This window comes from Chaetodon auriga, chromosome 2 (genome assembly GCF_051107435.1).
Source record: "Chaetodon auriga isolate fChaAug3 chromosome 2, fChaAug3.hap1, whole genome shotgun sequence".
In the NCBI taxonomy this organism is placed as follows: Eukaryota; Metazoa; Chordata; class Actinopteri; order Chaetodontiformes; family Chaetodontidae; genus Chaetodon; species Chaetodon auriga.
Window position 1 is genome coordinate 9,429,338 of NC_135075.1, and position 23,979 is coordinate 9,453,316.

The 23,979-nt window shown below is 42.4% G+C and overlaps 1 protein-coding gene across 6 annotated transcripts in view; it reads left to right on the plus strand.

The window, feature by feature from the left end:
* chl1b (cell adhesion molecule L1-like b) overlaps positions 1–17,329 on the plus strand; it is a 60,304-nt gene extending 42,975 nt beyond the window's left edge. For 5 of the 6 annotated variants that reach the window (XM_076752931.1, XM_076752958.1, XM_076752950.1 and 2 more), the window contains 13 exons: positions 71–236; positions 332–456; positions 812–913; positions 1,239–1,436; positions 1,656–1,726; positions 2,461–2,683; positions 4,087–4,202; positions 4,441–4,645; positions 4,778–4,900; positions 7,955–8,134; positions 13,280–13,411; positions 14,418–14,490; positions 15,776–17,329. In XM_076752931.1, coding sequence (XP_076609046.1) covers positions 71–236; positions 332–456; positions 812–913; positions 1,239–1,436; positions 1,656–1,726; positions 2,461–2,683; positions 4,087–4,202; positions 4,441–4,645; positions 4,778–4,900; positions 7,955–8,134; positions 13,280–13,411; positions 14,418–14,490; positions 15,776–15,980 — 1,919 coding nt within the window. In that variant the 3' untranslated portion in view covers positions 15,981–17,329. Of the gene's footprint in view, positions 1–70; positions 237–331; positions 457–811; positions 914–1,238; positions 1,437–1,655; positions 1,727–2,460; positions 2,684–4,086; positions 4,203–4,440; positions 4,646–4,777; positions 4,901–7,954; positions 8,135–9,329; positions 9,360–10,230; positions 10,303–13,279; positions 13,412–14,417; positions 14,491–15,775 lie in introns of all 6 variants that reach the window. The other variant, XM_076752966.1, reaches the window with a different exon arrangement.
* The last annotated feature ends 6,650 nt before the right edge of the window (positions 17,330–23,979 follow it).

Sequence of the window (23,979 nt, forward strand, 5' to 3'; positions counted from 1 at the left end):
TTAACTGTAAAAGCGTTTGCAGTGGCTCACCGTCCTTCAAATGTAACTAATACTGTTATGCCTATGGAAGATCCCACTAGAATAGCCGTGCCCCCAGAGGACCTGAGGATCTTAATAGGTACCACAGCCCAGCTCTCATGCCTCGCAGAGTACGACAAGTCCTTCAGCAACGACTTTGAGCTCCTGTGGGAAAAAGATGATATGGAGATAGCCCTCAACTACACTGAGAATTCAAGGTAGGCAAGTGATTTTCTTCTACAGCATTGTGGACTTAATCCCAGTCATTTTGCTTTTGTCAGTCAATATTGTGTCTCCGTCTCTCTGTCAACAGATACTTCGTGGAGGATGGTATTCTTCAGATTATCAATGTAAGCCACAGGGACCAGGGTGTGTACACATGTGTGGCAAGAACTCCGGTAGACCAAGACGTGGCCTCAGTGCTGCTCATGGTGTTAGGTGAGCTAACGTATGACCAATTTTTCTGCTCCGAGCCAAAAGATCAGAGAGCCCTGGTGCCACACATTCATGAATGGATCAATATGTCAGGAAACCAAAGCAGAGCATGTACATACAGACCATGGCTTTATTAGTGCAGTGCAGCGCTGTGTCTGACAATCACACTTCTGAGATATTTCTGACATTTTAAAGTCTAAAAGAAATAGTGGCAGCCCCATGCAGCGATGCAGCTCGTTCCACATCCTCTGGCACTCGGGATGATTTGATTGAACATTTGTTCCCTTGGCCTTTTTTTGCTGCAGTAGATTGATGCGTCTGTGATTTTCTAAAACCATGTTGTTGTGATGGTTTTCAGATGTCCCTGATGCACCTGAGTACTTGGTACTGTCTGAACACAAGAGCAAAAGTGTGAAACTGAAATGGATCCCTGGGGATGATCACAACAGCTCAACCACAGGTAAAAGGAGCATCTGCATGTGCAGGTGTCAGCACGTGAAGTACAGTACACGCTGAAATCATTGCTTCTTGCAGTGAATGGTATTAATATGACAATTTTGGGCATCATTCTGCATGTAAATGGATTTGTTTGATAGCATCTTGTACAATATGAATCTATTATTGATTCATCCAAGCATGAGTTATGATTAGTCTCCCTGAGGAATATACAAGCCCAAAGCAGGGTTTGAGGAGTTTTCTGCACAGCTGGTGGTTAGATAAGCAATCCTTTGGCAAGAACCATAGCAGCGAGGGATCGCTCTGATTGTCTTTCTGCCTGTCAACAGAGTTTATTATCGAGTACGAGGAAAGCCAGTGGGAGCCAGGAAACTGGAAGGAGCTGCTCCGAGTACCCGGGAACCACAACTCAGCTGTGCTCAAACTCCACGGCCACGTCGACTATCGCTTCCGCGTGTCTGGTGTTAACACTGTGGGGAGGGGTCCTTCCAGCGAGCCCACAGAGAGATACAAAACCCCTCCGGCAGGTCTGAGACATCCTCCTTTCGTTGTCTATTATACTCTTTCATAAGGTCCTCCAGGCCACTTGAGCTGCCAACACTGCTGCCCTGTGAACAAAAAAACACTCAGACCTGCCACATAATTGATTCCATTTTTGTTGAAAATCTGCTCTCTTGTGTGCCTATTCATCAGAGATTTCTTCCAGTAACAATGCTGACAAAATCTATATTCTTTCTTTTCTGCAGCTCCTGACAAGAACCCTGAAAATATCAAAATTGAAGGTCATTTACCACATGAAATGGATATTAACTGGGAGGTAAGAAACAGAGTTTGGTCTTTCATCATCATCAGCAGCTACCTTTACGTGGTTAGTCAAAGAATTGCACATGTTTCATGGGCAATTACCAATAGAAAATAAGAAATAGAAAAGACCCACTTTTGAAATTTCCTTCTCTGGTACAGATCTTTAGAAACACAATTTTCTGGGATCACTCTGAATAAGTTTCCATTGAAAGCTGCTCCTTTGCTTTGATTAGAAAGAGAAAGGGAGCAATGGAACCAGAATTTTTCTTTTAACACGTACAGTAATATATTCAGCTTTATTGTTGAAACATAAATCTCTCCCTCACTTATTATCTGATTGCCCTGTTATGGTAACGTAGGCCTCCGGATCCTGGATTCATGAGCTCTCCTACTGTTAATGATTTGCTTTTGTGGATAATGGTATCTCATTCTATTTCTCATGGTCTGACTTCAGTGAAGAGATGAATCTTTTCATCTGCAATGTTTTAGCAAGGCCTATATCAAAGAAGAGCCATGCTGCTAGACCAGGTCAATTGTTCCATTGTTTTATTAGATAGCGGGATAAAACACTGCCAGCCTTCCAAGCACAGTTCGCTGGGCTGGCTTGTCATTTTAATCCCACAGAGGCAGTGACATTGAGCTGTGTAATACAAGAAGCGTCTTATGCAACTGTGAATATCTCTATGAAACTATTCACACCATTGTTCTTCCTTTTTATTTTTCCTTTCTTTTCCCTCCATTATTCAGCCCTTGTTACCCATTGAGCACAATGGTCCTGGTCTGGAGTATAAGGTGAGCTACAGGAGACAGGACATGGAGGAGGACTGGAAGGAACACACGGTGAAGAGACACTCATTTGTGGTGAAGAATACTCCCACCTTTGTGCCCTATGAGATCAAGATCCAAGCCAGGAACCATCAGGGCTGGGGCCCCGAGCCCAAGATAGCAACTGGCTACTCAGGAGAAGACTGTGAGTCATGATAGCCAGTAATGATCTTTGTTGTTAATATATATTTTTTTTTATTATTATTAGCTGGCTGGATGGAACAGCTGATTATGAGTGAAAGGGGAAAGGGGAAAGGGGTCGCTCACATTGACGAACCCACAAGGAAATCTCATGCAGCTCAGTTCCCTGTAGCTCTAGGGACTGATCTGTCTTTTTACTATCTTTTAATTTGTTTCATTTTCCCACCACTCCACACCGCGTATACAAGATTTTTTAAATAAAAAAAATATATGTCAAGTTACATTTAACTGAGTTGATATATCCTCATGCGTATGCGTCTAAATCTAAATCTAAATGCCTCTCAGTACTGATACTTTCCATGGAGACTGTGATATCGACTGTTGAACTAAGTTGGCATTAATAGAGAGGATCCACTCACTGGAATAAACTCACTCTTTTTAACTTGGTCTTTAAGTAATTTTGAGAAAAAAAAAAAACTTAAATGGTCTTTATGGGCTGTATGGCTTGCTCCAAAAGTCAGGTGCTTTTTTAAAAAAGCATTGCTAAATGGGTCTAAACTAAATCTAGCAGGAAAGTTTTCTAGTGACAAATCAAATTGAATACAGTGTGTCCTGATGAGAAAGTCAGACCTTTGAATATTTACATCTGTTTTCTTGTTGCTGTTTTATCGGTGAAAAGAAATTGCAGTAGCCCTGGTGCATAAAACTGATTATGCATCTGGAGTTTACTGACTTCACCTTGTGTGCTTTTGAGTACTGAAGTTCACAAACTTTCCGCTCACCTCTTGGCGGAGTGCAAAGCAGCCAGCATAGCTTTAGGATATGTGATTTTATGGAGAAAGATGCGGTTTAATTAAAAAAAACTTTTTTTTTCCCTTTCTGCTAGACCCTGATATTTTCAGCTGCAGTATTCCGATGGACTTTGTGAAATGATTTATTTATAAGCTTTGTGATTTTGTTGAAATATTTTTAAGTTGGGCTTTGTGCTGTAGTATTTACAGCTTCTCAAAACAAACTCAGTCTGTACAGACGTTTGCTGTATTTCCTGTGCTTAGCTTTCTTCTGGACTTGCCCCCAGGAAGTCACCTCAGGTCATGACTCTTCCCCTTGTGTCCTCACTCAAATGTGGTGTTATTAAGTGCAGTTTTTACACCCTTTAGCCCAATAGTTTCATCAGTTACATTAGATTTTGTAACTGTGGGTAGAGAAATCCAGTGATATCAGTCCCCAATAGCTATTCTTGTAAATAGGTGATCACAGTGTAGCTAGTCGTATAGTATTTTTGGTATTTGTTTTGTTCATTTGTTCAGTTCTGATTGGTTTATTATAGTCTTTCCTCACTGCTCTTGTTTTTCCTTGAATCACTTTCAGCTTACTGTAGATTGTGATGTGTGTTTGCCTTTGCAGTTCCCTCTGCTGCACCTGATGATGTAGCCGTGGAGGTGATGAACAGCTCAGTGGTCAAGGTTAGCTGGACGCGTGTACACAAGGACAAGTTACATGGACATCTGGGAGGCTACAGGGTAATACCTCAAAAACAGACTTGTGCTCTTAGACACAGCTTAAAAGGAATGGCCCTGACCTTGCTCTTAATGTTTGCTTCTCTTACCCATCTCTGTCTCCTGTACTTGGCCAGCTCGATGCACAGGCCGGAAAAAAAAAAAACACAATAACTCATTCAGCATCCCTTCACACATATACTGTACATATTTACAAAGATGTCTGCTGAGGATGCCTCTCTGTTTCTCATTCCCAATGTAGATAAGCTGGTGGCGTCTGCGCAGTCTGGTGGACTCAAAGAAAAGCCACGGAGACAAACACACTTTAACGTTCCCCGGGGACCGGAACCACGCCACAGTACCGGGACTGACTCCCTTCTCTGAGTACAGCCTCATCGTCATGACCTTCAACGGGCGGGGCAACGGCCCGGGCAGCCATCCCGTCAACTTCAAAACCCCAGAGGGAGGTAGGATTGTGGAAAAACAGCATGGAGTGTATTGATTCACAACTACTGAAGAGAAAATCTAATAATAGCTAAGGAAACTGGGTTGCAGGATTTCGCTGCTTACTGTGTGTATTACCTTCTTTGCCCCCACAGTCCCAGAGAAAAATCCTGTTTTCAGGGTCACTGATGTACAGAAGCACACTGTCTCTCTGGTGTGGGCCCCACCATTGGAGCCTAATGGGATTCTCACTGGGTACCTCCTCGAGTATCAGCACAGTACGTATCCCCACGCCTCATGCTTATACTTAACTAACTCGGATATAATGGTGATGCCACAGGGATGGATTGTTTTTCTCCTGTGGTTAATAGTGTTTACATCCCTCTGTTCCTTTTCAGCTTGTACCCTCTTCATAAAAAAAAAGGAACTGAGTACGTACAAAAGCACACAGGCCATATATTTCAATTTGGAGACACTGACTGCATATCAGAGACCTGAAGAGCCTCACTGCTTTACTGTAAATGCACAGCCTCCAGCTCCATATTGTATTGTATTGTGTTGATACAGTACGTACAGAACAGGAGTGTGTTGGTAAAAGAAAGGAAGAGGATCTTTGGCTTGTTGGTGATTGTCTAACCCATGATCCTCAGCACAGAAAGGAAAATCATTGTGCTGCTCTAATAGGGCTGGGGTCATATTGAGATCAGAGTGTGTGTATAGGAGACATGTCAGGTTGATGTCTGCTGGCCCGCATGTCACGATCATGGCTGGCTAGTGCTGACCAAGGCCACTGTGTCACAGTCTGTTAAGGTTCAGTTTTACTGACCCGATCCTGTCCGCAGGGGACATCTTCACCATAGCTCTCAGTCCCGGGGGACACCATCACCAAACACATCCCATGTGTGCGCACACTTTGCTGTCCTTAAGCAAAAGTCATAACCAAGCTAATGACTAACTTCAAACAACGTCTTAGTGCCGCATTTCCCGGCTAATTAAGTTTGATTTGGTGGTTGCACAAGAGGTCCAAGTGTCATACAGTGTTTGAGGAAAGGACGTTTTCATTGTGCCACAGCAATAAAGCCGATGGACTCTTTGAAGTGGGGCTTTTTTTGAAGTCTCCTTGAAGGAAGTCATGCGTGAAATGTTGATGATAATGTAGCCAGCTGTCAGTGGATCATCGGTGTGACAAGTGAAATCTCAAGCTGCAGCACAGCTGTTTTAGGGCTACGCCCATCTTCACAGCAGCCTTTAATAGCTTCACATCTCACAGGTTTCACAGGACTGCCTGGTGTGACAACACACTGAGCTTGCAGCAAAACCAGAGGGTGTAAATGGTTAAACTAAACCTGCACGTTTTCTGTCTTAAACCTATTGATCATTGTATCAAGTTGCACTTGAGATTTTTCATCTATGAGTACACTTTGTGGTGATGATAATAGCTATTCACTGACCGCGTACAGAAAGGTTTTGTCAGTACCCTTTCCTAAATAGATTTCTGAATGTAAAGGCTAAATGTATCCTAAAGTTCCCCTCACTGAGTGGGTGGCATGGTCACACTGCCTTAAAGAGCTGTTAACCCACTCTAAAGCCTGGGGCAGAGTAGACTAGTCCAGACTAAACAACTATTAGACTGCCTCTCAGGAAGCTGGTCACACCACTTGACAAGGCAAAGATAAGGGTGCCACAAAGGAGAAGCTGAGCGCTCACACTCCATCTATTCTGTCATTTCAAAATATGTTTCCTGTTTGCTCACAAACGTTTACGGTTACACACTTAAAATACACGCTGCATTATTGTTCTCGGAGTAGAGTAGAGTAGAGTAGTTGCAGTTTGCATTACACAGCAGATGTGTTTATCTCGGTGCATTTTTCAGCTCCTCTTTACTTGAGTTGCTGCAGAGCGATGTAACAAGGGGGTACCAAGTGAAGTTTGAACTCCACTGATCTGAAATATCTACACAAGTGGGACTGAAAAATGGCCTTGGCTTCAATTCATTCCCTTTCTCTTCCCATTTGAGCTCCACTCATTCTAACTGTCGGGTCACTCAGATCACAGCATTGGTGAGTCTTGGTCTGTTTCACACTGCACCAGGCCAGCCATATTTGGCCCAGCAGGCCTTGAGAATTCTTGGAGATATTTTTGTCTGAAGTCGGTGGAAGAGCCAAAGTCAGCAGCCTTCAGCCAGTTTACCCCATAAGATCATATCCACCAGCTGTCAGGCCTGAGTGTTTCCAGATAAAGGGGAAAGTGTCCATCCACGGGGCAGAAACATGATGCTTGTGGCCTCTTCTCTGTAGCAGCCTGGATTGCATGATTTACCACAAATAGACCATTTTTGTCTCTTGAGACAAAACATAAAATAAACAAACCAAAAAAAAGTTAGGATGTCTGATAACAGTGGGCGGTGTCCAGGCAAAAAGAGAAACAGACAAATACATTCTTTTCATTGTTTCTGTTGCCTCCTACCAGAGAGACGTAACACCTCTTTCACAGCAAAGGTCACCTCGACACCTGCTGTGTTTGTTTTTGTTACAAAGAACATAAATGCCACCTCCTGACCTACTGGGCTGCTTTACGTACTGAAAAATGAGATCCCATCACAATGTAGACAGAGACAACACCGATAAATTCTAGTGGTGAATGTGCAGGGCACAATCTGTTTGTCTGTCAAATGCAAATAACATTTTAAAGTCGTGTTAATCCAAACAAGCAAATGACAAGTTGTCTTTTGTTAAAGCCAAAAAAGCAAATGCGGAAGCCAAAATGACAAGTGACATTTGCTTTCTTTGGCATTGCTGAAATGTCTTGTGATTGTCAGCTGGAAATGTTTTGAAATGCCAGTGGAGAGTTTCTTGCTTCCCATCAGAGCGCAAGCTGATAGTTAAACATCTCAGTGTGTACAGGAAGTACAGGAATCACTCAGTAACAAGTGAAGAAAATATCCAAGAACCTTTTGGTTTTTTTTCTCTATTTCAGTCAGCCTTCTTTGAAAAGCAAGCATGAGTAATTGCAGCTGAGCTAATGGCCGCTAACCCTCAGCGACAGTATAATACCATCAGGACAAATAATTGATAATGAGCAAGAAGGCTGAGAACGGGCTGCTTTACGGACCGTGAAATGTTCCTTGTTTTCCTGCATTTTCAATGTTATGACAATTTTATCTCTAAATGATCTCCTAAATGATCATTTGTTACCCCCTTACGCCTTGTATGTCCCGTCTGTGCCTACCACCAGCTTCCAATAAGATACCCCTAGTGTGCATGATATTTACGCTATTATTTCTGGACTCCAATCTTAAGCATTAACCTTTTTGTTGCCATTTTCACATCTAGTCAATGACACTGAGGAAGTGGGGCCATTGCAGACAGTAGACATCAGCAACCCCGACACAACCAAGTGGATCCTGCGCGATTTGGACCCTGTGAGCAAATACAAGTTCTACCTGCGCTCCTGCACCACGGTGGGCTGCGGGCCAGTTGTCAGCGAGGAGTGCACCACTACCCTGGAAACAAGTGAGTGATGGAGGATCCAGAAAGCAGTGGACTAGGTGGTGCATGTGTGGGTGGGATGGGCGAGTGAGTTGCTTCCTGTTGGAGACAACAAGAACACAGACGAGCTTTGAGGTGCAGAGGCGGCTGGGTAGAATTCAGACTAAGTGAAGCAGGTGACAAAGCCATTTCACTATTTCAGAATGGCATTGAACTAGTAGAATATGATATATGCCTGGGCAGCCAAGCTTTTCATATCTCCATGTAAGTAATTTTTGTGGATAAACAATTTCATATGGGTGTAGTGGAGGTTTTCATTTGTCACTGTCATGAGAGAGCAAGTGCTTATTGATTGGACGGAGAGTGCGAGCTATGAAACAATCAGCTAAGAAAGAAAATTGCTTTGAGCAGGGGGGAAACTGAAGGTTTTGATTCTGAAAATTGTGTAATCATGGAAGAGTTGGTGGGTAAGTAATCATAATGAGCCAGCTTGTAGCATGTAATCCCTTCTTTTCAATTACATATCATTTGTAGAGGACTGCACGCCATACTTCAGCTGGCTCAGAATCAAGTCAAGCTTGCAGGCGGCGGCATGAACGATTGGATGGGAAATGAAACAGGAAACCGTACGTGGATTCACCTGAGCGTCATTAAAATGGACTGCAGCAACAGACACTGTCAGCATAAACAATCGGGTGGCACTTTTAATACACATGCACCGCAAAGAAATTCAGTGTGTCATTCAAGTTGTGTTATGCAACAACAAGAAGTCACTGCAGGTGTTGAATATGCGAACGATTACTTAGTGCTGACTGGAAGAAGCCTCACAATCACAGAAAGAAACTTAATTGGCTCTTTGGGGTTGTTTATTTGCATGCTGAAAAGCCAGCAAAAATGATTACAGGGAGTAGGACTCATTTTTTTAACATACTGAATTACAATTTTGTGTCGCTGTTACATGTGTGTGCGTGAGACTCTCAAGATTTGAGCCTGAAAGTTATTCATGGCAGCTGTACTATCTGTGTGTGTGTGTCCATGTTGTTTCTGTTAATTGTCCTCCGCCTGCTTTCTCTGACGCCACTAAAAAGCACATTGCTTTGAGCATTGCTTTTGATCAAACAGTGTGTATTGGTAATGCTTGTGGAACGTCTGCTTAGCGATGCATTGCTTGTCCCTTCTTTTATTTCTTTCTTTCATTTCTTCTTTTTTTTCCCTGCAGCTTCCACTTTGGCTTCCACTGTTCACCTCAGTATGTAGATCTGTGTTCATGTAGAAACTGTAGCACGTCACACCAACTCACACAGTCTCAAACTGCCCTGAAAAACTCTTCATTTCAGTTTAGAATTAGCACTTCTAAATATGCTGTATGTTGGTTTGCCATGTGTAACAGTCTGGAGTATTATTTTAGGTAGTTGGTGCATGCTTTAGATTTAGGAATGTGGACAGGTGTGGATGCTACAGGCCTGAATTCATCATCAGATTTTCAAGCGTCAAACAGTTCAACACATTTTATTTTGCCTGCGCAGAATTAAAAAGCTCCAAACACTCGGCTCCTCTGCAGATAATTGACCTTGTCTGCTGTTTGCCCTTGCCAGCAGCAGAGAGCACTCTGATGCCTCCTTTCATTAGAAAAATGTCTACTTCTTCTTAGATAAAGTTTGTGGCTTCCTCTCGAATAGCAATGATAATGAGTAACCTAATTATAAATTCACATTAATCTAGGCTCATTAGTGACTGTAAACGAATATTGACTTTTATCCTAGCAACAGCAGACTGAGTACAACTTGTCTAACTCAAGCTGAGGAAATAAATGATGCTTTAAGAGCCAAACCCAGGAAGAGTGTCAGACACGCCACACATCTGTCCTTCTTCCTTTTAATGATGTGCAAAAAGCAAATGAATTCAAGATCAATTGAAAGCACGACGCCTCACCTCGTGTATAAACCAAATGTTCAAAGTAGTTTTTGGATTCTAGATTATGTTTCAGCGTAGACATGTAGTCCTCATTATTAGTTACTAATGGTAGAGTTTAGCTGACAGCAGCATGTATGCTAACAGTAGACTGTAGCGCCCCAAGCTCTATTTCAACTGATAACCACAAGGTCTGTCTTTCTTTTCAGGCAAGTCAGCTTCCCCCTCACCTCCAAGCCCTCCAAAGCCCCCAGTGACCAATCCCACTCGTTCCACCATAGGTAGAGCTGCAGCACATTCTGACACAACGAGCATCAAACCACAGCGACAAAGAAAAACAGTGAAATAAATATGGAAAAATATGAAACCAGATACATGCTTCGTCAGGACATTTTGCCGTTGCCGGGTCACATGATAACCCCCTGGACTCATTTGCTTGGCTGTTGGCTCAAAGTAACTCGATAGCACAAAAACAAAGACACAAAATTGCTCTATATTCCGTAGGCTAATAAGCTATTTGAGGTATTGTTCTATAGTTTATCTTGTTTCCAGTGGAAAGGTGGTGGTAATGTTAAGCAACAGCTCAATTTTATTGTTTGACAAGCGCATACTGATGAAAAAGGTGGTTTTAGTTTCTCTGCTGTACCACGGGGGAAATCTAGGAAACTAGATCTATATCCTGAGCCGACAGTGTAGCTGTAGAGTGTAGTCACTTGAGGGGGACAAATATGTCTAATTGTCAGTGATTGATTTGTTGGGCCCCTGTCCCCCCCCTGTACACGTCACTGTATTGACCCAACAGTCATCTGACATTTCCATATAATCTTCAACGGAGTAAACAGCAACGCCGCTCTGGGACAAGAGGTTGTCCGTGGCAGCATCTGAGCAGAGAGAAAATAGCGAGGAGGAACGTCCTCCTGGGCCATGCCAGGGAGGTGTGAGCGCATACTGGGAGGGTGATATTTACAGGACACTGAGATAAGTGGATAAGTGGAAGCTGTTGAAAGCTCCTATATCAGAATATTTTCTGGCCTCTCCTTATGAAAAAAAGCCTCCTGACTTTGAAGGGGCGTCTTGCAGGGCATCAGCTACCTGCTGGGTGAGCATCTGCTTTCTGCAGCATATAATAGCAAGCTGAGGAGCGCGGTGACAAACCACGGCAGCCAGCCTTGGGATATTTTTAGTTCAGGGGCCTGTGTCAGTCAGAGTCACTGCGCAGTTCCAATGATTGGAATTACCGTAGTTGCAGACTAATCTATCAACATTAGTCAGAGAGTGTCATTTGCAGTGGTCGGGATGGGCAGCACAGACGCAGGTGTCCTTGTGTGCTGAATTATCACCTGAGCAAATAATGCACCTGAGCTGGAGACACAGCAGAAGATTTGCATGTTTGCCATGGGGAAATGGAGTGGATTGTGCTTTGTTGACCAGCTTCAGACAGCTGCTGTCAAAGCATACTTTTCCCATACTAATGATGCACATCATTCTCTACATTATTAGATTTTTTTTTCTTCCCTCTTGGGGATCAAAAGGCTACTTTACGTGATATGTCTGAGGTAGATAAAACTAAGCACAGAAGAAATGTGCTCTTGCTTTCCGAGCAATTGACATAAAAATGGGATTATTAATGGCCACCAATAATTGGATACATGAGAGAAAAGAGAATATAATCAGGTCTGTGGCTACCATTGAGTCACTAGTTTTCATTATTTTCATGGACTAAATGATTAATCAGGTGAAAATAATCATTAGTTGCAGTCCTACTAAACATCTTTAAATGGGACTGTTATTAGGAAAATAATATTAAACAGAATATAATGAATGTGTGTAGTATAGTATGTCTTCACCAGAATTGTTTTGATCATCTCTTCTGGCTCATAAAAATTCTGTTGGGCTAAATTGACTTCAGTATTTCTCAATCCCCTGAGTATAACAGACAGTTTCTGAAATAGTGCTGACCAGTATGTGTGTGTGCGTGTGTGTGAAATATAATATAATAATGATGTAAAATAAGAACGATATGGAAATATAGAACGTTCAAAAATCATCAGGCAGTTTCGATGGCACATCTCTCACAAGATCTCTGCAGATCTCCATTTAGTGTTACAGGCTCCACCTGTGATTTCATTTCCATAATCCACATTACTGGTGTCATTTTTATTGCTGAGGGACTCACCCGATGTCCGCCTCTGTCAGGCGTAATTGATGCCTCCTTACACTCGTGTTAGGAAACATAAGAGCACACTTGGTTCTTTTATAGGAGGTGAAGAGCAGCGTCCTTCATCTCATAATGACAGCACTCCTTACCCCTCCATGATGGCTTCATCCTTTACTAACCCTTCTTTACCATTTCTCTCCTTTCTCATCTTCTCTCGTTTCTCCGTCAGCCCCGGCCCTGTTGAATGTTAGCTCAGCTGTTAGTGACAGCTTTGCAAATATCAGCTGGATATCTGGAGGAGAGCACACAAAGTTTTATATTGCATATATGAACAACCGTAAGCTCATATTTTCTCTGTTCGTTTCTGGATGTTGTTAGAGTGATTCAAAGTAGATGCTTTAGGTGAATCGTTTCAGTCCTTTAGATGTGTTGTGTCTGAAATGGTCCTTCGTGTCTGTTTATTCATGGCTTCACTAGACTCAATAGTTTCATGTTCTCATGAGTACTAACCCCTCTGATCATCCACCCTCTGCACAGGTGAGGGTCTCTGGAAGATATCAGAGGCCTTAAACACTTCTAAGACTTTCCACATCATTGATGGGCTGGAACCTGGGACAGAGTACACTGTGCGCCTTATTCCTAACAGCCGGGTTGATAATTCTAGTATATTTGAAGATATTATCTCGACCAGGTCTGCAGGTGAGGAGGGAAAGAAAAATCGTTCAGGCTGAAACACAAACAAGTTTAAAGAAAAGCAGGCAAAACTAATTGACCTCTCATTGAACAGAGTGCAGGTGCACCCAGCGCGTCCTTGAGCAGTGACTCAAGCCGCGGTGTGTGGTCCTTCGCCGTGTCACTAGGATTTAATTTAGCCGCACAGACTCGCTGAGAGGAATTACATTTGTACAGCGTTCCTTACTTGATTAATTAGACAAGCAGGATTAGCTGTTTAATATTAATACTGGACCATTTGCAGCAGCAGCTCACCCTTCCACCTCTGCCTTTGCATCAGATAGGCTTTGTCGATTGTAAACATTCAATCAAGTGTCCTGATGAAAAGGCCAAGGTGTGTCAAAGTCGCCGGGTTTTGTTCTCCTCAGGTCTGGCCAGCATCCACGGAGGAATATCCACCCAGGGCTGGTTTATCGGCCTGATGTGTGCCATCGCTCTCCTCACGCTCATTGTGTTGATTGCTTGCTTTGTCAACAGAAATAAAGGAGGAAAGTATTCAGGTAGGTGCTCACTCACGAGCACACACACACACACACACACACACACACACACACACACATCTCACCCTGCTTGAATACTAATCGCTTCTCTGAGCTTCATTATATTTCCATTTTGCAGTTTGTTGCTATGATAGAAATTATCAATCATCCGAGAAGCCATTTCAGGAATATGTAAGCTGATACGTTTTTTTCTTTCTGTCCACAAAATTATTTTAATGCAAATTTATACAGAAAAAAGGCTCGTGTATTGATAGGAAAATGAGCGTTTCTACTGTATGTCCAGCCTTTGAATTTTGCATTGTTTAGACACGCAGCTTTCTCCAGCAACAATCTAAACAAAGTGCAGCCCACAGCGAGACAAAATGCAAATGCTGCACATAGGGTGGCCGCGCAGGGAATGATGACATAAGCTCCGTGGTATCTCAGTGTTATTCCTCCTGCTGGGGACACGAGAGCCCTTATCGGCTTTATTATTCACAGCTAATGGCCATCAGGTTGTCGTCTGGGCAGTGATCGCTCCACTCGTCAGCAGAAAGAAAGAGCGGGATGCAGCTCTGTCCTTTGTTTTCTCATTAAGTTCTCATTATCACCCGTAGCTCCAACAGCCTTTTCTTTCATTTGCTCGAGCCATGTGTGTTTTTCGCGTTACATAACCTACACAACCAAACATTTTCATTTGTTTTGTATTTATTTTTTAGCATGAATTAAAAGGAAAACGGATACAAATATTTTAACATAACATAAAGCTTGATTTTTCTATGAATTTACATTAATTATTAGAAATATGATACAGAGATGAATCTGAACTTTTCTGGAAACCTTTTTTTTTTTTTTTTTTGACATTTTGCAATCTTGTCGAAGGCTTGCACTGATCTTTCAGTCATTGAATAAGTTCAGGGAATCAGGGACTGAGACTCAACAATGTATCAGTCAGGGGACACAGTGATCTTCATCAGCTGCTGTCTCTTGTGGAAATCACTGATATCTTCTCTTTTTTTGTGAACAGTAAAAGAGAAAGAGGACCTCCACCCAGACGTGGAGTCCCAGGGCATGAATGACGACACATTTTGTGAATACAGGTAAGCTTAACCCTCCGAGCACTATTTCACCACCTCACTGCAATTCAGGCGCAACAGTGTATGAATTTCTCTCCTGCTAGCGGTTGTTTCCATCCCCTTCTCTCAGTAATTCTCTCTGCATCTCTCCCCTCGCTGAAAAGACAACCCAGCGTGCACGAGGTTCACGTGGAGCCTTACACTTCTTCTGTTCAAGACGTTTGATGGACTGAGTAACTGCAAAGTATGTGATAAACAGCGGTAGCATCCCTGAGCTGTTTACGCATCAGTGTAGTGGTAGCATCCCTTTATAGGACGTCGTGAGCTTAGATACGGTGTTATGTTGGTGTTTGTGCGCGACGCTGCATCATAAAGGGAGCCGCGGGGCAGTTCAAGATGTTACCATTTTCTGTCCGGATGGAGCTAAATGCAGGCTGCCCAACACGCAGCAGGAGGCTAAAACCAATCAGTGTAATTGAAAGCAGCTCATCTCCAGGGCAGTAATATCTATGCACGTTTCATTAATCCTTTAGTGGTCCAATTCATAACAGTCTACCGCAGTATGAGTCCCAGTGTAATTCTCCAATCAGTGGGATCTGCACAGCACAACACATGCTGATGTGATGAAGTCAAAAGTGGCTCAGTGTGACAGGATTTATACTTTGGCACGTTGACTCCAGGAGCTGTTTGCACCAGCTATTAATACACTTTTCACAAAGTTTGTGTGTAGAGACCTTCCAAGTAGAAACGACTCGTGAGTTTCACCAGGAAGTGACTGCTCCCAGCTACGGAAGACTTTCAAATGGAATATGTAATGTGTTCATTTTGACGTGCTGGTAGGTGGATTTTATTACCAGGCTAGTTGTTTCCGTCTGTTTCCAGTCTTTGTGCTAAGCTAACCCGCTGCTGGTGGTAGCTTCATATTGACTGGACAGATATGAGAGTGGTATCAGTCTTATCATTCACAGTAGTGTGGCAGTTCAAAGGCATTACAGGACCACATCATGTGCAGCCTGAACAGGCAGCAGCGGCATAATATCCCTTTCAGTATCTCATTTCTCTTCCAGTCATCGCTTTGTCACATGCATTGATGCAGATGTAGTGTAATGATTAATGTTTTCTCAACATGTGCATCTCTGTGATTATCTCCCATTGGTCAGCCAGAGGTAAACGCTAATGTCAGTCACAGAGGCTCATGGTAGAGGCAGTGATGGCTCGAGCCTGCACACTCCCATCCTCTGCAATAAGCCATAGAGTGAAGCCATGGGTGAAATGAGGTGATTCTAAATCCACTGTGCCTCTCTTGCAGCGACAACGACGAGAAGCCGCTGAATGGCAGCCAACACTCGCTGAGCAGAGAGATCAAAGCACAGGACAGCGGGGACAGCCTGGTGGACTACGGTGATGAGGACGTTCAGTTCAACGAGGACGGCTCCTTTATCGGCGAGTATGCCGGGCGAAAGGAGAAGAGGGTGTCCACTGAGATCAAAGCCACTGTTCAGACCCCAGCATGAGGAGCGGAACCGCCATCCATCGTCCCTTGGACCCCGTTTTCATTAAACCTGCTGGGAGGAACAAATGAAGGAGGAAATGAACATTATCCATACCGAGCACAAGTTTTGTGTCAAATGTAATGCGTCATTGCCACTTGCACACTGCCACTCTCATTTTATAAAGCTCTGTTTTGTCAAGTTGCAACAGAATGACCATTACTAAATACTGTGTATATATAGTGTATATTGTGTGTGCGGAGTGTCTTTTTTTTATAATTATTATTACACAAACAAATTTAGAGGGCTTGGTTTTTCTGATTTTGATCTCCATTACTTCAGCTGCAGTACTGTTTGTACAAATGTTTCAGTCTCCATTGCACACCATTATATGCAGCTTTGCCTCCAACGTCATCTTGTAGCAGACCACAGATGTGGGTATCAAGAAGTGGAGATATCAAGTTGATATTTTTCGATTGCAGCAAAGATTACTGACCTTTTATATTTGAAATGGATTCATTAAATCTGATGTAAGATGTGTATGAAAGTTGCCTATTAACTTATTTTTTTCCTGTGGTTTTCTACCTGACAAAGTAACAAGGACATTTACATCATGTATGCTTACATATCATGAACTCTGAGTCCTGAATCACCCTGTGAAGTTAGCGGAACATATAATTTAGTGTTGTGTCTTGTTTAGCATTTAGCATTGGTCAGTATAAATCACAAACTTCAGTCTGTGCTTACTATAACTGCCCATTACACATCACTGCCGACAAGATCTGGAAGAGTTTTTCAAAAATGTAATCCATTACACTTCGCGTTTACCATTCAAACTTCTGTAAATCAGTCATTCACCTTTTTGTAAGGCAGTAATTTGTAGTCTCATAACCCAAATTAAGACTGTGGTGACATCACAATGACATTATCAGGGTTATTCTTGCAGACTTGACTCCTCCAGAGCAACAGAACTGGTATTTACACACTGAATCAAACTCTCCATGGTCCATGATCATAACGACTTCCATGTGTGAATTGGTGGAGTGCCCATTTAAGAAGAGTGCATAATACCTGTAATGGATTTTTTGTGATCAGATTACTATAATCTGGTTGCATTTGACATTTTCCAACCCTGCTGAGATAAATATAGTGTAGTCACTGTTACATCAGTCTAAACCGGCCTTACTCTGTTACTTTCAATGTCCTGCCATTCAAAACACAAGCATCATGTTCTGCATTAACGTCAGCACCATATTCAGAAAAATTGCAATGTTCTGTAAAAAAAAAAAAAAAAAAAAAAAAAAAATCACTCATTGCATGTCCAGAATGGTAATTGGTGTTTTTGATGTCATTAAAATTGTTTTACTTTCTTACATCCTGGTAATGGTCTGACTGCCTGTTTGGTCACAAGCATCATCAAAGGAGGGTCATTAACATTCTTGATATCTAAAGTTCTGTTTGTATTTCCTCCTCAGATGAACACATGACTGAATTTATCTCTCCAGTCAGAAGCAGATATGACTTGAGACACAGCAGTTCCCGGTGACACGTCCTGATTCCCTCTGAATAAAATAGAGGATGCTTGACAAATTGTTCCCATTTGCGGTATGACTTTAACAAATGTCGTGCCGGGGTCGATTCTCTGTCTGAGTTTAGCATCTCGTGTGATTACCTTGCCTGCAGGAGAGAATCGTGAGAAATCAACGAGTGGGCTCAGGCAAGCAGTGGATCGTGGAGCGAGAGCTATAATCATGTCTGATGGTTGATAGTAGGGAGAGGAAAGTGTCAGTGTGAGGGTTCTCACCACATGGGTCACATCTGCCTCAGATACTCTGTCATCACTCAGCCAGGTTTGCCTCAGTTAGAGGCTCCAGCTTTCACAAATACGACCTTCAGGTGTTGACAACAGACCCTCTGCTAGCCATATTGAAAGTCCTCAGCTCTTTGGCAACAGTTTGAACAGCTGGACGTGTCTCTGCACATGCAGTCTGGTGTGGGAAGCTACTTACAGAGCTTAATACTGCAACATAACCATTATTGATCATTACTGAGGGAAACGTAATTACATCACAGCTAGAGAAATACAGTTTCGACAAAGCTTCTTCGAGAAAATACTTTGAAAAAGACAAAATGATACACAGTTACAGGATTTGTTGGATTTGAGCATTTATCATACACTCACACAACACTCACATTGCCATATGTACGTACATTGAAAGAGTCAGCCAGTGTAAGAATTCCTGCTGTCCACACTGGCAGTGAAGTGTACATACTGAAACCGAAACTAATACGAGGCTTCAGCAGGCTCAGTCAGCTAAATGAAGTTCCTAGAGTATCCCCAGATTACAGTCTTTGGAAAATCAACCAATAAGTCTTTCTACACTCATATGGTAATATAAGCTCTGTTTAATCAAATCAAAAGTGGTTTGAGTCTATTACTACTACGAACACTTTTTGATGATTAGAGTCTCACTATTATTATTTGTTCAGACAAAAAGCACAGCAAATTTTAGACCCTGTGTGCATGCAATATCTGCACAAGATGAAAATGTTTCAACTTGGTTAGAAGTCTGTGTAGCACAGGGCTTAATGAATGTGATGAGAAGAAGAAGGAGAGACAGTGTAGGGAAATCACAGGAAGAAGTGCAGTCTCTGCTGACCTCTGAGTTCAGTCACAAGTTGAGCTGAACACCACAGGGTGCCACACCATTCTTCTGACGTCTCATTATTCCAAAACCCCAGTGGTCTGAAAAATGTCCCATTGGACCAAAAGCCCAGTTATCCAACTCCAGTTACTCCCAAAGCAAACGCCCATTGCTCTGAAGGCCCATTATTATACATACGCAACTTAACTGATATAACTCATGTACTTATTTTAGCCTGAACCATGATGATTATGATGATGAAGGTGATGTTGTGAGCTTCACGGGCAATGCTGTAGGTGTTACTGTTTTCCAGGTGTGTGAAGACTGAGTGGAGGGCAGTGGACACAGCATCCTCTGTGGATCTGTTGGTTCTGAATGCAAACTGAAGGTTCAGGGTGGCTGGAATCTTGTTTTTGATGTGTGCTGGAGGACCAGTTTCTCCAATCAGAGTGGGGGTGAGTGCTACTGGGTGCAGTCGTTTCGATGAGACACTGCACTCTGTTTAAGGTACAGGGATGACGGAGGCTGTCTGAGCAGGTGAGAACACTCTCCTGTGACACTGTTGTCAGTAATAACATCAACTAGCCGACTGGGACACATTCTTAGTCATTGGCATCGTCAGCGTTGAGCTTCCAGTGCTTTAGCCGGGATTGTTTTTTGGCCAGCTCTGAATGTTTCAGACAGAGGAAAAATGTAGAATCATCACAGAATGTAAGTAATTTAATTACCAACCACCCTCACCCCCTACCGCTGCCTGTGTGTGGATGGAGCGTGGGTAGTTATTTAGTGTTATTACGATATATTAAATATAATAGATCATCATATGTTTGTAGCATTCTATGAGAGCCACATATCTCTAAAAAGTCAAGTTTTCATGATCTCAGAAAAACAGCCCTGTTTTCAGCTTTTAGCATTTTAAGAAGTAGGAGAGTTTTCTCAACTCACAATGCAACACTTCATCCTTTATCAGACAGAATTTAAATCACCAAATTTGAGATTTTGGTAAGAGAATTTTCAGCTGCCCTGCAGATGTCCATTTTGTCCTGAACATCTGCGTCAACAGTACTATTACATCTTCAGTTTTAAATGAAATGTCATGTTTGCAGTTGTCATACACAGCAGTAAAATAAAATTTAGACCGCTCAGGCAGAACAGCAAGGGACCGCCCCCCAAAAATGTGCACATCCTGTCCTTGACCACAGATGGTCTGGACTTGAGCCCAGACCTTGTCACTCCAAGAAACAGCAGTTCTTGGTACACAGTCAGGCAGGTCATCACTCCCAGCATCTTTATTCTTCATCTTCATATTCTTCTCACATCCACTGTGGATACTGACAGTGGCAGGTCCTCTGGAGGCAGAGTAGACTTGACAGCTGACTCTTTGTTGAGGAGATCAAAGTGAGCATAAACAGTGTTAAGCTGATCTGGCAATGTGGCCTCACACATGATGGAGGTGCCTCTGCTTTTATAGTCTGTGATGGTCTGGATCGCCTGCCACGTATCTTTGGTGTTGTTGGTGTTGAGGTCTCTCTCTAGTTTCTCCTGATGTCTCCGCTTTGCCTCCATGATGCCAGCTTTCAGTCTCACTCTGGTGGTGTTGTATGCTTCCTTGTCATTTGACTGAAAGTCAGTTTTCTTTGGCTCTGCATGGAGTCCTCACCTCTGCATTCATCCAGGCTTTCTGAACGGAGAATGATGTTCTTCAAGATTGATGTGGTTCACTTGTGGCAGCCACTTAAAGAGTTTTTTTCTGATGGTTTGACCCTCTGATCAGGCAGGAGACGCAGGGACCAGAATGGGGTCGGAGAGCTTTGTGGTTGCTTGGAATGTTGGTGTAAACATGCTTCAGGTAATGGTTTCTCTTGGTGGGGATGTGGACATGCCAGTGGAATTTAGATAAAATGGTTCTGTTTGATTAAAATCACAAGCCGAAATAAAAATACCATCCAGATGTTTTGTCATGTGACTGCTGATGACCTCATATAGTTCCTTTAGTGCGTTTTTTGAATGTGCATCTGTGGGAAGACAAACAGCAGCAACAACAACACTGGAGAAATATCTACACATGGTCGACATTAAAAAGTCAACATCTGGGAAATGAAAATCCCAGTAGCTTGATACAAGATGTTGTGGTGGAGCAAGGTCTCTGTGAAGATGTGGCATTCCTAATTGTTGAGTCTATTTTACTTGTTTTATTTTCCTGTGACTGGACAATTGTCAAGAGGGGGCTGGTGGCGGAACAGCCTAAAGTCCAAGCTTATCGCGGCTCTCTTCCCTCTCTGCTCGGGGTCATCACACCACTTGCGGTAGCATTTGGTACAGCTGGTCTGGCTGGGTGGTTGGAAGCTGTGGTGGGCAGTGATCGTCTCAATGTCTGCTGCACTTAATCCAGTCCCTGCGCTTCATTTTCTGATGTTGTCTTTCTGTCACAAGTATTACAAGCTACAGTAATAACAGTAAAAGTAAAAAAACGAAAACAGAAATGTAAAAAGTGAAAGTTCGTGGAAACTGGCTGCGGCATTTGCACACACTGCCTTCACCATGGTAACAATGGAATGAAACTGCAATGCTAAAAATCTCAAATGTACAACATCTTTTGTCAATGCAGCACTTCAAAAGTTAAAAAATATGGCCATGAGGATTCTTCCTCAAGTGGTCAGGAAGGTTTTGGCATCATTCACTCACAAAGGCCACACAGTACTTGTCCATTCCATTCTTAGCCTGACATGATGTCTGCAGACATTGAGAGGGAGGGGAGGGGAGGTTAAGGGGAGCCAGGAAAGTTTTCAGGGGTAGAGGTGAGAAGGTAACGTTGAAACCAGACCTCAAGTGTAGGCGCAGCATGTTCCAAGCACACATAATCAGCTACATACGATTGTATTTTTAGCATCAATCACTGTAATTGTAACCCTCTCTTTTCTTCTTATGATGTTAATATGATGTACATTTAGTTCTCTGTTGTGTGTGAAATAAGTTTGCCTTGCTTTGCCAGTCGTTAAGACAAACCTTTCAAGCCTACAGAGGGTGAGTATTTGATATGAGAAAGATGCCTTTTGGTTATCACTTCAAGTGAGGACAGGAGTATCTGTGTAAGTGTGTAACAATGAGACACCTCTGACTGACAGCCGTCACACCAGGATCATCTGCATTGTGCCTTGAGAAACACACATGTTCATGGGAAGCACACCTGCTGTACCTATCTTCAGTAATAATTCTACCAGTGTCTTTTTTTTTTTTTTTTTAATGCATCAGTTTTTACACATGCTGTTATTTAGTTTTGTTTTAGGCCTCCTTAAAATACACCTGCTTGATATCCAATTGGTTTTGCCACCTGACTGAAGAACTGACAGACCACAAGATTATAAAATATTTCTATGACAAGATATGAGTGCCCAAAATGAAGGATCATACAAGGAAGTCAAATTATTCACTCCATATTTGCAAGGAGAACTTTGCCATGGGTAATTTTTCAGCACCTGCTTCACATCACTGGCTCCTGAGTAATTGCTGTTTGTACATATTCCTGGCTGTGCTGTGCTGTTGGCCTTAGAAAAAGAATCAACAATGAATAAATGAAGATGGTTTCATGATGGAATCTTATAAGGAAAAAAGTTCACACGAGACGCTCACCGGTCAAAATAACAAATATTATGTACACAGTGCTATCAAATGAGGATGTTGCATCAGCAATCACTGTAACCCTCAGACCAAAAGACAACTGGGTCTTTTTTCTGCTGGTGATTATTTGCCTGAGTTGGGCTGCAGGCGGTCAGGGCTTGTGCTTACACACAAGCAATGTGATTGTCTGAGCTTAGACTCAAACGATAGATACATTTCCTCAACTACTGAATCAGAAGAGCAAGCACAGTCTGTCCAGCAGCTTAGCTTTGCTACTTCTGTTTCGTTTCTCACTGAGAATGAAAACCCTCTTGAAAACAGAACAAATCTGGACTTGAAAAAAGAAAATGTTGTTTCAATTTTAATAAATATTAATTTCATATTGAACATAAAAGCTCAATATTCATTCAGTCGCAGTTCAGCCTATCAGGCCGTCTTGACATCAAATGCTCCGTTTTCTTGTGTTGTCACTATCCGCTAGACTGGACCATTGGAGCTGGAAATTGGCTCATATTGTAGTAATGGCCATATGTAGTGTTTCATACAAATCTACCATACCATGCTACATGTCGAGTTGAACAAATGTAATGTGTGTGCCTCGTATTGTTAACAAGAGTGGAACCGAGTGGCTAAAAGTCTCTGTTTCTCTGACCATAAGTTACAATGACTGATGAAATGCTGCTCAGTCATGAATATCATTGTTTCACTGGTCTCCTGCGCCCTGTTTACACACATTGACTTATATTAGATAGAAGCTAATCTTAAATAATGTGTATTCGCTGGGATGGCGCCCATTCAGAAAAAGAATACAAAACATTTTTGAAGTTGATTTTATATTGTATGACTTCATCTGAAGCAGTATTAAAATGCTTCAAAAGTAAAACCTAAATCAATTGCCTTTTAAAAATATTTAATCATGATTCATTAAGCTTTCTGACTAAATTAAACATTGTGGTTAATGGGGACCACGCGTTCAACAAAATCAACTAAGATATGTCTCATATGTCTTTGTAGCAGTAAGGGCATTTTTCTGATCAATTCAAGCGCTGACCATGCTGAACACCAGTTCAGTTCAATACTTTGGCTTAACGCTGTCGTTTCTATAATAGTATCTGCTCACTGTGTCTGTACCAGGAGGACCTTGGGCATGACTTATGTGAATATCACTGTCAACACACACACACACACACACACACACACACAGTCCCATTGTGTTGTGTGCATTGGGTCGTAGGGGTCACATAATTAATTTGACGATGATGTATTTGTGAAAACTCCTCTGTGACACCCCTCGAGCAGCACTTAGGATAGAGGTGAAAGGATTTGCGTGTAATGTGAAAGCCATAAAGCACAGTTGCATATATTTAACCAGCATTTTATGCATTATATCCTACATATCACTCCATGACCCCAGTCCATTACAATGGCAATGTCAAAGGCTTAAAAAATGCTCTATTGTGTGTCCGTACCTCTAATGGAATTCACAGTGGGGAATAGAAGCGAGCCTCTCTCAGGCATCGCCGTTTGTTGAGTGATGAATAGAGGAGAAGGAGGGTCAATGACTTAAAGCACAAGGTGGACTTTTAAGAGCTCCAATGACGTGAGAGAGCCTTTTTTTCAGACAAAGCGCTCCAACAGCGTTTTATCGAAATCAGAGTTATAAATAATACAAGACTCAAATGAATGTCAGAATTGCCTCGAAGGGCTCAGAGTGGGAAAAAATAGCTGAATTAAATAAAGAGGGAAAATGGACTCCTTCC